The following is a 13273-nucleotide window of genomic DNA, read 5'->3' as shown; positions in this document are numbered from 1 at the left end:
TAGCTGTATTTGCTTTAGATTTAATGCTGTAAACCAGTGTTTCAGTTACACATGTTGAGTTGTGTGCCTTTTCACCTTGTGAGCTGATATGAACCCTGTTGTTGACAAGTAATATCTGGCCATTCTTGGGATCTTGATTGGTATCCTGGCTCTGATTGTTGAGTTGATATGTATCTGAAACCTCACAGGAACTTTCTTTTGTGGCAATTTTGTTTTTCACGGGAAAAGAAAATGTCTGGGTTGGACTGACGGGTGCCAGAGGGGATTTGGATGTGGGTATGACTATGCCTGAACCAGGCTCAGCATGTAAGGAAAGTGGAGTATACACTGACTGAGAAGCTTGTTGGAAGAGGGGTGATCTGGGTGAAATAGTCTTAGGTTCTCCCTGTGTTGACCTGCTAGACATAAGAGTGGAGTAAGGCGGGGAGCTATAACGAACCTTATAACCAGTTGAAAAGTCCGGAGGTAGGGAGCGAGCAGCAGAGGAACGGCCCTGGACTATGCAAGACTCCCTTGATTGTGTCCTCTCTTGCCCAGTTGTGGTTAAGTCCTGTCTAACTGGTTCAGAGATCAGAGTGTCCTTAGCTCCTTGCTTCGACATCTCTTGCTCCGCAGATGTTAAATGAGCAAGGTCAGATGACAGGGATCGATACCTCCCTCCTTTCCCCATCTGTATGCTGGAAGTTTTGGGGGTAGTGGGGCACAGAGGAGATGTATTTATGGTTGGACTTCCTGATCTTAGAAATGGGGAAATGGATGGGGTTCTAACACAAGGGGAGAGAGGACTTGTTGGGACACCAGATGGATCTGGTTTCTCCACTGTGATGGGCTCAGAACACAGATCCACAGAGTCCTCCCATGTTACTCGTCTCACTCTCTTTCCCTTCACCTCGGGGCCCAGTTTCTTGTTGTCCCTTTCTGGGCTGCTTGAGAATGTCCTGCCTTCCTTAGGGTTGGATGTATCTAAGTAGCTGGGGCTAGTAATGATTGGGGTGGCAGGGGGGGTTAGGAGAGAGGAGATGTAGTTGGTGGTAGGAGATAACTTGATGGCAGGAGTAAGGTAGGACAGGCTTGAAGCAGTTGTGACTGCAGGATGGCTGGCAATGTTAGTAGAGGTGACGGATGCAGTGGATACAGGGATGTTGTTTATTTTAGGGGAAGCACTGACAGTGGGAATCAGACTAGACACTGCTTTAGGGTGCGTGGGTATGGAGACATAGCTTCTTTTAAAGCCAAGAAGTGTGGTGTTGGCTCTGTCAGGTAATTTGGATGTTGGGGAAGAAGAATCAGTGTTTGAAGTGTGAACGTATGTCTGAGAGGAAACTGGATGGAAATGAAAGGAGGAATCAGTTCTGGTGTTTGGGGTTGGAGGGAGAACAGATGTAGTTTTAATAGTAGGAGCTTGACTGTTGAGAGGGATGGTGGAAGAAAGGGTAAGAGAATGTTTGGTTAACTTTTCAGAGTCTTTGTTGTGAAGAAATGTGGGAGTGCTGCTGGTTTCGGATGAGCAAAGATCATTTTTGTATTTGCTGCTGCTCTCAGTGGGTGAATCTGAGCTCTTGAGATTTAGCAAAGTAGAAGGTAATTCAGTTGGATTGTGTTGTGAGATCAGTGTTGTCTGTACTGTAGCTTTGTTAAATCGAGACCTAGACAAAACATCTGGTAAATTAAGAGGCTTTAGTGGTTCCCTGTTATTTAAATAGGAGCCATATTGCTGTCTGAATAGTCTGTCTGATTTGTGTTCAGGTAAGTCCTTTATTTGTTTAAGGTTCTGAGTTCCTCCCTGTGTCATAATAAGGTTCATGTTACCTTTGCAAACCGACTCTGTTGTGTTTTTGTTGTCTCTGTTATTGGGGATTTGACTACTAAATCTTTTGCTGTCAGTTAAAGTTGGCCCTGCCAAGGCACTGCTTTTATTACAGGGTGGAACTAAGGGTGTGTTCGGCTGGTCTTTGATGTTGATTGTATCATCAGGGCGTAAAGGAGAACTGCCTTCCTTGGTTACTTGTTTCCACCAGGAAGTGGATGTCAGTATGGTCCTTCTAGGGAGGGGGTGGGTTTTTAGGAGGTCAGAGGGATTATATGGGGAATGTCTGGGCGAGGGGATTGAGGTCTTTGGGAATAGGTTTGGATTTTTGTTTGAACCCCTGCAGATCTGTTGCCCTGCTGATGGCACATTACTCAGAAATGCCTGTTTGGAACATGTTTGAGGTTGTTGAGTGAAGGGTGTGTCGTTTGTGTCTTCGTTTAAAGGTGAAGTTGAAAAGAAGTGTGATTCAGACACACTTCTTTCTCTGTGGTTGGAGGATAATGGGGAAAGGACAGGCCCGATTTCAGTTGACCTATAAGAAATGGACGATGGAGAGCGGACAGGCTTTGACCTCTCTTGCTCATTATTATTGAAAAAGGTTTGAGAAAGGTGTGTTGGGAGCAAGTTTCCTTCTTGATCACTTGGAGCAGGATTTTCAACAGGGAAGGTGTGGGGTGCATTAGAACTCCTGCCACTGGAATTGATTCGTCTTAAAGACAGAAGCAGACTGCTGGTTGTTGGTTTAGAGCTTAAAGGTGACAGTGGTCCTTGATGGCCGGTTTGTGGATTTCTCCTTTGTTCATTTGGGTCAAAGGATGGAGGAGATAGTCGTGGTGTATTTGTGGTTACAGGGCTTAAAGCACCTGGAACTAGTTTCCTGTCGTCACTCCTTCCAGAGTTTACATCCAGAGAGACAGTTTGAATCATTTTCTTATTAGAATTATAGTCCATCCATAAAGGATCACTCATTGTTGACCAGTCCAACGTGTTCCTCCTGGTACCCAGAAATGGGGCTCTCACTTGGGGTTGTGATCCCTCTGCCATTACCCTCACTGGACCATGTTGGTTTTGAGTCTCCCAATGAGCATTCTTTGCCACAGTGCTTGTCACATCTTGTAAATTCCCCTGAGAATCTGAATTTCCAGTTCCCTCGAATCTTTTGTTCCGTCGTATACGGCCACTCCAGGGTGGAGCGAGAACTCCGACCACAGTGGAAGACAGCATGGTGACAGCAGGTTTGGATCGTTCAGGATCCCTTTGATTCTCAAGCTTTGTATGGTCCTTTATATCTTCCTCTACCTCTATTGGTCCAGTGCCAGTCCTTTTTGGTTGAGCCCGACATGGACGCAAGTGCAAGCCATTACATTCATTTGGTCCATAGTGACCATTTGGCAAACTGTGATTTACATTAAAGTGCCTTGTAGTCTCCAGTTCATTGCAACCAACAGTGATAACATCCTTTTCCTTTGTGGCTAGAAATGGTTTTGTCTGTGGTAAACGGCAGTAACTGTGTGTCTCTGAAGGCGTCTCTGGTGCTGATGATCTGCTGTTCACCTGTTAAAAGAAAAAAACACGGTACATATCAGATGTTGTAAACTTAATACAAATGTACCAAACATCAAAATATTACAATCATTAATCAGTGAAGAAATATTAAAGCTACACATCATATTTTTTCCAAACGAAACGAATTTGTACAGATCATGAATTACTTTAGTTCTATTACAAAAGCCAAACTCCTTATATGTCAACTTCAGCTCATCTTATCATACCTATGTAAATCCTGTAAACATGCTATCTGGCTTTTACAGCAAGTTTGCTATTAGAGCTGTATTATGAGGTGGTAAAGAAGCCAGAGCTTTGCTACAGCCTCTGTTCCCATGGTGTAGCTATTTAAGGGATTCAGGCCTTGAAAAACAGGTTATTTCCAAAGACATGAGAGGTTTCAAAGAACTTACACACAATGCACACACACCCTTTCCATTCTACCTCTTAAAATAATAACCAATCTCAGGTGTTTTCAGTACACAATGTCACTTATTATGTTGTGATATTTTATGTGAACCTTAAAGTAAGTACCTGGAGTATTGATTTATTTGGAATATTTTAGATTAACTGAGACTCAAATGTACAATATAACACTATTTTCATTCCAAACCAGTGTTCTGTTCACATTATGGTGCATTATGGTAAAAATTGTGGATGATTGTTACCTGGCAGGAGCCGTTCTCAGTCTCAGGCCTCTGTGGTTCAGTCAAACTGGCAAAATAGGAGAGAGGAGACATTAAAAACATTGGAGACACAAGACAGAATTACACCTGCCACAGACTAGACATGACGTACAGTTTGCACAGCTTGTTATGGTTTCCAAACATACCGTATGAACTATGGATATGGAGCTTTGATTACAGAGAGTATTTTTAGTACAACGAAAAAGCTGAACATCTTTACTTTATTATCGTTACTGGGTGTGTTATACTTAATTAAAACAGAGGCCAACAACAAATTAATTGGACAAGGCAGTTAATCACCTAGATGAGACTGTAGTATGTGTTTTTATTGGAAAAAAATAAAATGTTAGATGTTTCACAGAGACTTCAACCATCTAAGATTATAGAAATGATAATAAGGGTGAGAAAATAAACTGTCAACGTCTTCCTGTACTCTGCTGTAATGTTTTTTTGTGAACCATTTGAGGAATTTGGCGTCTCACATTAGCCAGGGTAATGCTGATCAGCAGGACAGTCAACATTCCTTGTCCCTCCCGGCTAAACAGTTTTCTCACTGTCGCTTGTGCACTTAAAGTCACACCTCACAACCATTTATGAGAGCACATACATGCTACTTTAATGTTGGACATGGCAGCAGATATTCTATATAAGGTCATGTTGGATGGTATGAAAAGACTGCAGGTGGCAGACAAAGAGGTGTGTCATCTCTTGAAGCAGTAAAGTCAGATAAATCAATGACCTTTTATTGACTTTTGAAATCGCACGCTACATCACACATTGGCATGCAAATAAGTTCAAGGGAAAGTTCACAGCACCAACATCTCCAACGGCACTCAAGGTCAAAAGGAGTATTTATGGCATGTCAGGTTTGATTGAAGGAGTTCAACGTTTCTCCACAAATCAGAATTCACCTCTAATTCTCTTGTGCTGCTGTCGAACAGATGATTTGTGACACGTTGACAGTAAAATGTAAACTATGAGGCTTCCTGGTAGGGCACTAAAAGCTTCATATTTATACTCTGGAGTTAAACACACATCTCTTATATAGGGTCACTTTGTTAAGGGCGCTTCCTTGTTTATACAAGGAGCTGACCCCTCCAGATAGCGTGTCACATGCTGCAGTATGCAGACAGGGTCAGCTGGTTCAGTTACTGTTTAACTTAAAGTTTGTAAATGTGATCTTATGACTCTTAACAAATTGTTAGTGGCTTATGTTCCACTACTCCACATCTCGGCAGCAGCTCCTGTGATGGAACAGTTTAACAATGAGGCACGAGCCATTAATGCTAACAGGTGGCTAATAAATGTCACGTTAACGACAGGTCAGAACAGTAGTGATTCACAGAAAGATAACAGACCTGGATGAGGACTGATAACAAGAGCAGAGACAGCTTCCAGTCCTGTTCGCTAACAGCAGAACGAGCAAATGAGCCACGGTTACTGAACTAAAACAATGACAATACAGCACAAATAATGTAGAGCTAAACTGTATATAAAGATGGATGACATGACCGCTCCCCATAAGTGAAGCCAAAGCATGTCAATTGCCACCTGGTTTGTCTGCATTTGTGCATGTTGCTACATGCACATATGCAGACATGTAGCCTACATGCACAAAACAGATGTCATTTTGTTATGTTCAAGATTGTCACAACACACGCAGACACAACAGCGTGGTGATATAATGTTCTACATGTCAAAGTAGGACACCGTTAGTCCCTGGAAACAAAATTGCCTATAGTGCCGTGTCTTTTCTTGGCTTACCTGTGTAGGCAGGAGTCGGACTTCAAATTTAGTTGTGGTTTGTCAAGGTTTCGATTCCTGGAGAGTGTTATGAGGAGAGAGGAGGAGAATCTTTGTCCATAAGGTTTCTGGAAGTTCACCTCCCGCTGTCTTATTCTATCCGCTCCAAATTTTGGTGCTGTAATAGATCCAGAACAGCTGATTAACTGCTGAACATTCAAATACTCAAAGATAAAAAGATTCTTCACGTATACAGAAATGGTAAGTGTGTGTGTTTTTCACCTCTGTGTGCTCCCTCCTGACTGATGGAGGATCGGTGACAGTCCTGGACTTTCGGGATTTCAACAGCTATATGATTTTCCGGCTGAAGCCTCTCAACTGTTTCAACCTGCTGTTCGCTAAAAAACACAAGTAGAATTAATTATTTCAGTTAGTTACTCATTCAAAAAATGATAAATATTTACTGCGTCCAGCCCTAGTACCTGCTGTGCTGCCCCACTGCAGCAGCTGGGGGAGGAAGTGCCTTGCTGAAGGGCATTTCAGGTGTGGCTAATTCTACGTAGGGCTGGGTATCGCCACTGATTTCCCAAATCAATTCGATTCAGATTCACGAGGTCTCGATTCGATTCAATATCGATTCCGTTAAGGACATTCCATTGTACAATACCAATTTTACAGAATCGGATCATTTAAATAAAGATCGATTTCAATCAGAGAATTGATTTTTTAAAACCCAGCCATACCTCCGTGCATAGCCTCCACAGTTACACTGTAACCTCGTCATGCCTCAATAATTTTTTGACAACAATGTACATTATTGTGAAAGAGTTTAATGAATAAACAATGTTCTAAACTACATTACTAGTTGTAAAATGTCATCGACCTCTTTGCAGTTGTATGTTCTAATGTTATGGGTTTTATTTGTGTGTGTATTAAGGAAAAAAAGACTGCAGTAAAAAAAAAGACAATCTCTTGTCCCGTTAATCTTTTATCCTTTTATGCATCGCACTGAACGACTAGTGCTGTAATATATCTGGTACAGGCAGAAAACTTACGCCAAAGGAAAATCAGTCAGACGTAGCTCTCATCACTTTAGCAGTACTGGACTGATAAGATGTGGTTACATAATAATTCAACTCTGCTCACACCACGCTTTCTCTTACAATCAGAGGATAGCACTAACACACCCACTCCAACATGCACATTTTACTGCTGCTGCCCAATGCAGAACCCACACTGAGCCCACTGCCCAACACGATGAGGACACAGAACAAAGATGAGGCAGCTAACGAAATATGAACACGTACGACTTGAGTTCCCTGCAACCTTTATCCAACACAACAAATTAAACGACGGCCAGTTTTCTGTCAAGAGACACTCCTGGGTCACTTTCAACTCACTTGTTCCTGTGCAGGAGAAAATCACTGCTTATGATCTGCACAGGCCTGATTTAACTTGTGTGGCTTTGTGAGCCTATGTGCGCAATTAATTTCGTTTTTTTCTTTCTCGACCTTAACATGGACCATCATGCACAGCTCCAAATCCACCTTGCCTTCAGGGGTGACTCCATGACCTCATTAGAGCATAATACCAGTGTAGCTATTATAAAAGCCTGACATGATGCGACATGAGATAGAAGCAGAAAGAAATGTGATGGGGGAGGGAGGGAGATCTTCAAGTACGTCGGCTGCTACCTCAGTGCCAAGGCCAACACACGGTCCAATGTGGATCCTCAAGTGTTTTGAATCCTGCCTCCGCCGGAGTCAACAGAAGAAACAGTACAATAGCTCTGCCATATTAGTCCCTGTAAACCTGCCAGTGACCATGTTTGGATTATTCAACCTGTCGGCACGAGGAGCTGCTGCTCAGACATTATGTGCTGGAGCTCCATGATCACATGATCACATGTTCACCAACAACAGATCTCAAAAGTACAGCGCCTGAAATCTTACAAACCGACTGATTATGGGATTAATCGAGCAGTGCAGGGCTCTGCCTGTTACTTGGGCTGATGAAGTACCCATCCAGACTGTAGAGCTGTTTGACTGTAGGACTGCAACTAAGGGTTACTTTCATTGTTCCTGAACCTGTGGACTAATCTTAGAATTCATTCCAGAAAACTGAGAGAACGTTGTCACACTTTCTTTAGTTTTGTCTAAGTAACAATATACGTGACCCAAAGTTATTCTATTAACAGTGATTTGAAGAATTTTAATTCTCAGATTCAGAGAAGCAAGAAAGAGCAACTTAAACAATGTTGGAGCTTATTCTCCCATCTGACTGATCAATTTAATCAAGTGATTGTTTCTGCTTGTGGTGAATCTGTGGCTGCAGAGTTACAAACCACACAGTCTATTTTCTTTTGTTTTGCATCTACTTCAGTTGAGATTTGATTAATCAGGAACTATTATTACAATTGTTTTAAATATTCTGAATTCACAGGCCTCTTCCAGCCTCTGTATGAAGAAACATTGTCTATGTTTGTTTAGTCTAGTTGCTGATAGTAAACAGTTTCCGTTTCAGCTGCAGCAGATGGAAGTTACAATTGACATGATGCTTGTCCTGTTGTTACCCTGTTGTGTAATTTACATACTAACAATTAACAAACTAGAACGTTTCCCAGAGAGGGCATACCTCGCCCGAGGCTTATATCCTATCTCGTCATGTTAAAGAAAGTGAAAAATAAATTCCTGGATCTGTTCCAAAATTTTATGAGTTCGTCTTTGGGTCACGTCCCATCCCAATATGAGATTTCATGGAGAGTAGTTTTTAAGTAATCCTGTGACAGGCAGACAGACAAACAATCAGACAGATAACAAACGACATTTAGAACATAACCTACTTGGCCGAGGTAAAGATAGGTATCACACCTTTATTTAATTCTCTTTGTGTGTTTATTTCCTCTTAAATATACATTTGTTTTTATGTCTACATATTTTAGGGCTGCATCTAAGGATTATTCTCATAATCTTTGGATTATTTTCTAAATTAACTGATAAGATTTGGGGGCGATAAAATGCCAGAAAATAGCGCATCATATCACCAGTCGACTGCGGCTTGTTTTATGTATTTGATTATCTTTATAGATTTTCAATCATCAGCACAGACGAAGACAAAAACCAGAAAATGTAAAAATCTGAGAAATTCGAACAAGTAAGCTCTGTGCTTGAATTAATCATTTGATTGATTAAATTATGTATAGGAATGCCAGACTGATTGCAAAATATTTTTTGTTGATGCTCGTATTAATTTATCTGCTCCAGCTTTTTTTCTATAAAATAATTAAACGAGACACTACATGATCTTTCGTGGTACATTTTAGTTTCTGTAGAAATACCTGTGGGATTTGGCAGGTGGGGATCAGCAGCAGCACGCAGTGATGTGCACCCGGAATGACACCAAAGGCCAGATCTGACTCTGTCTCTGTGTTTCTCTGCACCAGTAAACAAGCGATCCTGTCCCTCTGCTCGCTCTCGGTTTAAACACTCACTTATTAATCTTTGGTGCGGGAACACTGCTTTGACTCTTAACTCCCATCTTCAAGTATGAAGTCATGCTTGACATAAAATTTGCATTAACCAATGAACCAGGTTTGGTGATTGATTAACTGAACAAGTAAAACACCCATTGTTCTGTTTCCAGCTTCTTTCTATCAATCAAACTGTGTCAGTGAAAACAGAGGGACAACTATTTTTTCAGTTTTTAAACTAAACAAATTCACCTGAAACAATTCATAGTAAATCTTGTTTTAAAATGTATTGAAAGAGCAGCATAAGTTAATGTGCATTTTAATGTAAATGGGACTATGGATTGTTGTTGTCAAAGTACTTTGGTGACCTCTGACCTTACGTCGATAAAACATTCGATCTGTGCTGCAGCCGTGAAACATGCCCGCTCTGTGTGAGCCGTTTGTTTTGATGCATCGTGGGCTGATGACTAACTGTTATTTTTGCATTGTGGTGTGGTGTGTGTCTCATACAAGTATGTCGGTGTGTGCTCCAGTGCAGGTCAGCCTGGGTTGTGGGTGTGTGAGATCTGCCAGCTAACACTTGCATAACAAAAGTTCCAGGATGAACCCAAGTGTGGGTGTGTGCTCGGCACTGTCAAACACTTGTAATGTTCGAACTAATGATCAACACCCTAAACGGCTTTATTCAAGGCTCATCCTCCAGTTGGTGAGGTTAATGAGTTTTCAGTGGTAAGAGCAGATGGTCCGGACAGAGTGAGACTTGTTCTGTTAGCTGCCACACCTTCAGCGCCCTGTCAAACTTCCAGCATGGCTGCTTGTCTTGCAGCACATAGATGGATATGCTATAATAAACAGAGCTGTGGGCATGCAGCTACAGCTTTAACATGGTGGTGACAGATAACCTGCAGGCCTGAGTGTGCACGTACTGTATGTCAGGGGTGTTAAACCACTGAGGCTGAAATGCACCAAACTACTAGTTAAACCCTTGTTACTGGTTATAATAGTTTGGGATATTTAAGAGTCCAACAGGCCCTGGTAGGCTCCACATTCCACAAATACGTCACATTTTATTTACAAAGGGAAGACCACGTCTCCGCCAAGCTTTACTTAAAAAAAGGGCACTTTTCCCAAACCAAGACCAAAAAGAACCACTTTTATAGAGATGTATTGGACACGTTTGCGTTACTTCCATGATCACTACACTGAAATGTATCAAAACTACGACATAAAACACGTGGAAGTAAAAACTATTTGTCTTCCTCCTGCGGCTGTCAAAGTACGGTCACTGTCCTGCGGCTGATCCGCGAGGAACATGTTAATGTGGCTGCAATGTTTATCAACCGAAATCGCACAAACAAAGTCACAAATCGCGACGTCTATTTGTTTTAGCTGTCGAACGTGTGTTTGCGTTCCAGACCAGCACTGAAACACTAAATGTGCAGATTTGTCAACGGAGTTCGGCGTGGGTTTGTAAAAAAGACTCCAGCAAATATTTAAAAAGTGCACAACTGCGATACATCTGCGCCGAATTGACCGAACTGCAGCCGCGAATCGTGACATCTTCTCGTTTGGCCGCGAGGCACAGATTTGCTTCCAGGCGAGAGCTGGGACACTCAATGTGCAGATTTGTCACCGGAGTTCGGCTTGGGTTTCTCTCTCTCCGCTCACACGGACCCATCACACCGCGGCCAAAGAGTCTCCGGCGAGTATTCAAAAGTTGTCAACAACCTCCAACAAGCACACGGACCCATCGAAACTCAGCAGATAGTACAAGTGTGTCGGTGAAATAGCGTGAAAAACAGACGTGTTAGTTACCTTGTCCGCAGGGTTCGTGTGGTGCTGTGCGCAGGCGGAGCAGCTCTGAGCCGCAGCTCTCCTGCGTCACGCGTTGACATCCTCCTCGAACCGGTTCAGTGACACTTCGCTATTCACACCGACCGGTCCACGTGTCCAGAATGTGCGGAGCGGAGCAGCAGCAGCAGCAGCAGCAGCGAAAGTCAAGGTGTCCGCGTGGAGGTCAAAGTTCAACACCTGCTTCCAACAGGTGGGACCGTGAAAGCTCCACCGGCCGCGTCCCATTTCTCAAGTCCTTCTCCCTAAGCCTCCTTCTCAGGACACTGTCCAGCGTCTCACTGCTTTTCGTCTTATCACCTTTGATCTGTTTTTTTGAGAGATATTGATCAAATGAAATATGTTATTACACTTTTATTACAGACAAAGTAACTCACCTTTATTATTTCATCCATTTTGCAGACTTTTGCGTGCAAAATCTTAAAAGGAAGCTTCTTTACGAATTACAAATGCACCATGATTCAAGTCATAATTTACTTAATCTATACAAATGTGTATTAAAGGGATAGGGGTGGGTGAAGTGTTCAAGTCCACAAAACACTTTTGGAGTTTCAGGGGTAAACAGCGTTGCAGCCAAATCCAACACAATTGAAATAACTGGTGACCACTTATTCAAATAAAAAAAACAAACAACAGAAAAGAAACATTCCTCCATACTGCTCCTGTGGGGTCATCCAAGTGTCCGAAGGCCCCGCCATTCAAATTCGGCATCATTTACACCACGTTTTTAGCCTTTATTTTTCGGTGAACTATCCCTCTATGACCAAACCAAAGAACCATACCTAAAATGACAGACACCATCTTCGAGAAAAACATATTTGACGTTTAGGAAGCTGTCATGTCGTCCATATATACAGTCCATAATTATACTAGCCATCAAAAAGCTGATCACATAACAATGATCATTTATCTATTAATAAATTAACTTTAAAAATGTCCTCAACTGTCTTTAGATAGAATTCCTCAAACACATAATTATTAGTGCACACAGATGGTCTGTATCCTGCAACTGAATACACAGTCTATGATTCTAACTTGTTGAGGAAGGTTTGCACTGATTCATGAGGGGTTATATTCTCCAGGCAATTGTGCAAGAATTGATCAGAATTGAGTCCACATTTCATCAGTTTTCTCTTCTGCTCTAAAATCCAGGGCAAACGTGTTGGAGGTTTTTTTTTCTGTCAATCTGACTTCCACACCCTCCTCCACCACCTGGCACCAACTCTCCACAGCGCCCTCTTCCTGCAGCCCTCTCTGCTGAGCTGAAGAAGGATTGCTCAACTCTATCTGATGCACTGTAAGCACCCTTGTTAGTTAGAAACGCCAAACTGAAGTTATGAGATAATCTCAAAGGTTTTAATATTAGGTGAAAACAAAATGTGCAGAATGATTCTGCAGGGGACTAGTTTGTGTTGGCCTGGGTCCAAACTCAAAGACAATAGATCTACACTGCACATGGAAATGTCCATGACACATTAATCCATAGTTTAAAAGGCTGATATTTATTTAAAAAAAAACACCAATCTAGAAAAATGTGATAAATAATCATTCGGAAAAATTCACAATTTCCACATTTACTGTCACAGACTAACCCTAACCCTTAGGAAGTGTAGGATAAACTGATTATTTACCTAGAACCTCCCATTAAAATGTAAAATTAAACTCAGTCTGCACTTGATTAGGAACACCACGCTAACACTAAGAAGTTCTCACCATTGTTCTCACATACCCCCAGTTCTTTATGTAATGGATTCCACAAGAGGTTGGAAACATTCTCCTCCGCATCGACCTGATTATACGACACATCATCTCTGCTGATCTATCTGCTGCACATTCACGCTGTGTGAATCTCCAGTTCTACAACATCTCAAAGGAGTTCTACAGGATTCACATCGAGGGCCACTGACGTTCACTGAACTCACTGCATGTTCATGAAACCAGTTTGAGGCGACTCTTGCTATGCAACGTCACATGGAGCATCATTCTGCAGGAAGTAGCCATTAGAGGATGGTAAACTGTGGCCATAAAGAGATTAACATGATCAACAACAACACTCAATGATTCATTGAAATAATCATAATAATAATGGTGTGTGTCCACTGCAGCCTCAGATCTGTCTCCTGCTGTTGCTGCAGTGTGAAAAGAAACCAGATGAGGTCAGTGTTGTTC

General features: G+C 42.0%; 1 protein-coding gene across 1 annotated transcript; it reads right to left on the bottom strand.

The window, feature by feature from the left end:
- Nucleotides 1–374: 374 nt before the first annotated feature.
- LOC117754255 (uncharacterized threonine-rich GPI-anchored glycoprotein PJ4664.02-like) lies at nt 375–11249 on the bottom strand. Its single transcript, XM_034573082.1, has 8 exons — nt 11069–11249; nt 6067–6182; nt 5806–5962; nt 4024–4069; nt 2709–3364; nt 875–2612; nt 654–764; nt 375–395 (listed from the first exon to the last, which is right to left on the bottom strand). The coding sequence occupies exons 1-8, from the start codon at nt 11146–11148 to the stop codon at nt 375–377; spliced, it is 2925 nt and encodes a 974-aa protein (XP_034428973.1). The 5' UTR covers nt 11149–11249.
- Nucleotides 11250–13273: the final 2024 nt, after the last annotated feature.

Source organism: Hippoglossus hippoglossus, chromosome 20 (assembly GCF_009819705.1).
Source record: "Hippoglossus hippoglossus isolate fHipHip1 chromosome 20, fHipHip1.pri, whole genome shotgun sequence".
NCBI lineage: Eukaryota > Metazoa > Chordata > Actinopteri > Pleuronectiformes > Pleuronectidae > Hippoglossus > Hippoglossus hippoglossus.
The sequence above is the reverse complement of the archived record's forward strand: the minus strand, read 5'-3'. Positions and strand labels throughout refer to the sequence as shown.

Bases quoted from the DNA above. Each gene is read 5' to 3' on its own strand.
- LOC117754255 (XM_034573082.1), bottom strand. From the start codon at position 11,148: ATGTCAACGCGTGACGCAGGAGAGCTGCGGCTCAGAGCTGCTCCGCCT. The intron at 4,070-5,805 runs GTAAGCCAAGAA...CTATTTTGCCAG, and splicing joins TCCGACTCCTGCCTACACAG to TTTGACTGAACCACAGAGGC. The intron at 3,365-4,023 runs GTAACAATCATC...TTCTTTTAACAG, and splicing joins CTGAGAACGGCTCCTGCCAG to GTGAACAGCAGATCATCAGC.